The following is a 4937-nucleotide window of genomic DNA, read 5'->3' as shown; positions in this document are numbered from 1 at the left end:
ATACTACCACCACTACCACTACCACCACCACCACCACTACTACTACTACTATTACTATCTACTACTATTATTACTAGAATATAAAGAAAGGTGGAAAATAAAAAGGATTGTGAAGAAAGCTCTCAGCTTAGTTTATGCATTAATTATCTAGGCAAAAGGAAATATACGCATCTAGATTTGGATGCAGATGTGTCTCTGCAAATCAGTTATAAGTATAAATTTCATTTTGCTTGTTGTGTAAAGTTACATTCAGCCTACATTCCTTTTTTCCAAAAGATGATCATGGCTGGCTCCCAGCTGTTTCTCTGACAGCTGTCTTCACCAACTAGCAACTTTGCTTTATATGGAAATCAGGGTAGAAATAGGTCAAAGAAAGGAGTCACCACAACTGTAATTAGGAATATTTTGGTAGCTCAGTGGATTGAGAGCCAGGCCTAGAGATGAGAGGTCCTAGGTTCAAATCCAGCCTCAGACACTTCCCAACTGTGTGACCTTGGGCAAGTCACTTGACCCCCATTGTCTACCCTTACCACTCTTCCACCAAGGAGCCCATACACAGAAGTTAAGGGTTTAAAAAAAAAAAAAAAAAAAAAGGAATGTTCGTGCCTGGGGCAAGTGTCACAGCCTGTGGCTTTTGCAGGGAGGGAGATGAGACCTAAGACGGTTGGGAAGGGACTGAGACCATGAAAGACCAACATAAGACCTGCACTGGGGAGGCTGCTCTAGAGAATCAGAGTTGAGCCATGAAGGTGCTTTTGTTCTAGGACCTCAGAGATGTGTATGGATTGTTAGCAATCTCAAAATTTGGTGCTCTGTGACAAAATAGTGCTAGCTCCATCCTAGTTCTGTTTCTAGTTGGTGCACTCAAAACTAGTGTGCCCTTCTCTAAGTTTATGCTTGGTTGATTATTTCTTCCTTATTGCCATTTTTTCCCTTCTCAGAAAATTAGAGGATCATATTTGAACTGAAAGGGACCCTAGAGGTCTAGCCTATTTTTCCAGGCCCAAAGGAGTGAAATGACTCACCAAAGTCATATCGACCATTAGTAACATAGCAAGGATTCAAACCTAAAACTGTTAACTCCAAATACAGTGCTCTTTCCTAAATAAAAGAAGAAAAAAGAGAGTCGGCATCCCCAGAGATACCAATTATCACTTGGGGAAAAAGATCCAGTCAGTTACTGCACCTGGAACTTCTACTAATGAGTCCACTTCCAGATCCCTACAGCATTTCAAAATGTGGCCACGGTCCCTCTCTGTCTTCCCCCTCCCTACCACGACTGCTCTCTCCTGCTAAAGTGATGCTTCTGCCTAGACCTAGAAAGAATCAGGAACCAGACATGAAGCAGGCTTGGACCAAAAACCACTCTCCGTGGGACATGGATGGAAAGTTGAGAATGGAAAGAACTCTGGGAGCTCATAGGATCAAAATCCAATGTTGAAAGATTAAGGTTTTTCTCTGCTTTTATGATTATAGATTGGCAAAATCTACGAAGTGCGGATGATGATGGACTTCAATGGAAATAACCGAGGCTACGCTTTTGTCACATTCTCCAACAAGCAAGAGGCCAAAAACGCCATCAAGCAGCTAAACAACTATGAAATTAGGTAAGACTCCTCATTCCATGTCATCGTGACTGCTGCTATCAGGGGTTTCCATTCATCTGACTGTCAGCATGAATCAGGTGGGTCTAATGGCCTGTGTGCTGCCATTGGGGTCCAAACAGTCCTGGGTTCATATCCTGTCTCAGTAATCTACCAACTATCTGATTGTTGTTCTTTGGACTCACAGAGAACCAAAGTGGCCTCATTATGGAAGCTCAGTGTACACTGTGTCCAAATCAAGCCAACACAAGCTGGGAAGGCTCTACCCTAGATCGGGCACAGACAGTCCCTAGAAAGGAACATTCAGGATGATGATGATGTCTCTAAATTTGCACATCTCATGTTTCTTTTGAATTACGGCAATTTGCTTTGCCCGAGCACAGCATCTTCTCTGATGTGAGGACGCCATGCAGGACGGTCCTGTGCTAACTCAAGCAATATTAAAGCTCTTTAGAGAGACCTTGAGGGTGTCCTTATAGTGCTTCTTCTTACTATTGTGTGAGCACTTGCCTTTTTCGAGATGCTGTTGTTTAATTGCCTCTAACATGGATATAAGAAAGAAGAAAAGAAGCCTTTATTAAACATTACATGCAAGGCACTCTGGTAAGCACTGGGAATACAAATAGGACAGAAAAGAAAAAAAAGACAGCGTCCCAAAGGAGCTTATAGGGAAGACAGTGCATCAGAGGAGGGGAGAGAGTGAACTGAAGGTGCTCAGTGCAGGGGGTTGGCTTTGAAGTCCTGAAAATCAGGAATAGGAACAGGAAGTCAGAGGCAGGAGGGAAATGAAGGCTGGCTGGCTTGAGCCTCTCCATAAAATGGAAGCCACAGGACAAACTTACAAATGGGAGAAGCAGGTCAGCCTGATAGAGGATTATTTCAGGGTTGAAAGGCTGCAAGTGCATTGGATGCTCTGGGATAAGGAGGGCCCCAGGTACCAAGGGAGCTTCCAGGGTGAGACTGAAGCAGGTTTTGAAGCCTGGAAATTCAGGAGCTAAGTCAGGAAGGAAACAAGGTCCAGAGTATCTACGACACAGGGTTGTTGTATCAAAAGCAGGCAAGTTTATATGAATGGCAGCTATGACAGAACTAAAGCATTTTGGAAGGATGTCAACAGTCATCTAGACCAGTGATGGGCAAACTTTTTAAAGAGGGGGCCAAAGGAAAGGAAATGCTCCTCTGTCAGTCTGTTTCTAAGGCAACTCTTTCGAAGTTTCGTTGTATTGTATCCTACTCATTGTATTTGTCAGATTAGAAATAATGTTACACAGCCGGATAGAACATTTCAGGGGACCACATCTGGCCCCTGGGCCATAGTTTGCCCATCACTGATCTAGACGAATCCCTAACCCACAAAGAATCAATATGATAAGTGGCCATCCAATCTCAGTTTGAAGGTCTCTAAGGAGAAGGAACCCACCTTTTCCTGAGTTTGCCTGTTCTACTTGGGGAGCAACCCATATCATTAGGTTGTTGTGATCATTTTTGCTGTTCGGTCATTTCAGTCATGACCAGCTCTTCATGATCCCATTTAGGGTTTTGGTTTTTTTGGTAGTCATCTTGCCAGTGCTTTGAGCAACTCTCTGAGACTATATGTGGCCAAGAGGTGCTAACCTGTACTGGGAGAGGGAGTTACTTTAATTAAATCACTTATTAATGTCAGTGTCTCTAAGGACTCTTCCTGCTCCACCAGGGTATAGACGAGGAGCGGCTATCTATCAAGGGAACTGGAGAACCAACATGGTTTAAAACTTGGTAGTCTAGGGCTTCTCACTAAGTGAAACAACTGTTTTCTTGCAGAAATGGACGTCTCCTTGGGGTTTGTGCCAGTGTAGACAACTGTCGATTATTTGTTGGGGGAATCCCCAAGACCAAAAAGAGGGAAGAAATATTGTCAGAGATGAAAAAGGTCACAGAAGGAGTGGTTGATGTCATCGTATACCCTAGTGCCGCAGACAAAACCAAGAATCGGGGCTTTGCTTTTGTGGAGTATGAAAGTCATCGAGCTGCAGCCATGGGCAGGAGGAAACTACTCCCAGGTTTGCACCTTTCCCTACTCCCCCCTAACCAAAGGAAAGACCCTCCCCTCCCATCCCCTCCTGTACAGTTGTCACTGGGAATGAGCGAAAAAGGAATTTCTCCCTTTGCCATCCAAAATCAAAGCTACTTTTCTTTCAGTCCTCTTGTGACTCAGATTTTAGAATAATTTACACAAGGCACACAAACTGGATGAATCAGACAAAATAAGGGAGGCAGAAGACTTTGGCTTAAGGTCTCAGGGCTGCTACTTACTACTTGTATGACTGTACATCTCCTTTCCCTTTTCTGTCCTCACATTCTTCCTCTATAAAAGGAGAGAATTGGACTCTGATCTCTGAGGCCTCTTCTAGCTCCAGAACCCTAAAATGGAGGCCTCATCCCTCTTATATAGCACAATTTATACTTGGAAATGGAAACACATTAAGTTAACCTGATATTAATTTCCATATATATTACATATATGTGTGTATATATGTATATATGTGTATTATATATATATGTGCATATATATATGTATAATGACTAAGTCTTGCCCAGCAAGGATATTACATTTCTTAGTGCTTCTCTTGGAAATGTAATATTCCTGTATTGCTGCCAACAATTATCAGGAGGCTCCTTGTTTCAGATTAAACCATAACACTGCTCATCTGAGTCTAGAATCATAATGGAGATGGTGATGAAGATGAGGGTGAGGATGATGGTGATAGTGATGAGGATGATCTCCTCATAGCTTCCCAGATCTTACAAGTTAGAGCCAGGAACTTCACACTGCTTTTTGGCATCAATAAGTCACACAACAATGAATTGCAGACCAATCACATTAACCATAAAGTATAATTTCACCTCTAGGCATGGGAAAGGGGAATAAGAGAATGAATTGTGAACATACTTAAACCTAAAGAGGAAAAAGCTAAAGAACCTAAAGGCACTGAAAATCCCCACAACATAAACTCCAGCAATTCCTCTGAATGGAATGACAAAAACAATCCTGCTTCAAAAATGATTTGGAAGAGGAGATAGGCATGCTTAGACAGAAATTTCAAAGAAGCCCTTTTGGAGCTGGTTGGCACCAGCCTAACCAGGAGAAAGAACAATTATACCAAAACAGAATTATCCAAGAGATCTGTAATCCTCAATAACTTTCATAAGTAAACACAGCCACCCACAGTATCTGAAAAAGTGTAAAATAGTTGGGAACCTTCACACAAAGGGATATGGGTGAACTTAATAGCTACCATTTATATAGTACTAGGTTTACAAGGTACTCTGTAAGCATTATCTTATTTGATCCTC

At 42.3% G+C, this 4937-nt stretch overlaps 1 protein-coding gene across 1 annotated transcript; it reads left to right on the top strand.

The window, feature by feature from the left end:
- Positions 1-1476: 1476 nt before the first annotated feature.
- LOC123254688 (APOBEC1 complementation factor-like) lies at positions 1477-3643 on the top strand (the record flags this gene model as incomplete). Its single annotated transcript, XM_044683652.1, has 2 exons — positions 1477-1607; positions 3405-3643. Coding segments are annotated over 2 exons (370 nt in total), but the record flags the coding sequence as incomplete, so codon positions are not given.
- Between the last annotated feature and the right edge of the window lie 1294 nt (positions 3644-4937).

Source organism: Gracilinanus agilis, unplaced genomic scaffold (assembly GCF_016433145.1).
Source record: "Gracilinanus agilis isolate LMUSP501 unplaced genomic scaffold, AgileGrace unplaced_scaffold29640, whole genome shotgun sequence".
Lineage (NCBI taxonomy): Eukaryota > Metazoa > Chordata > Mammalia > Didelphimorphia > Didelphidae > Gracilinanus > Gracilinanus agilis.
This window is presented reverse-complemented; position numbering and strand designations above follow the sequence as displayed.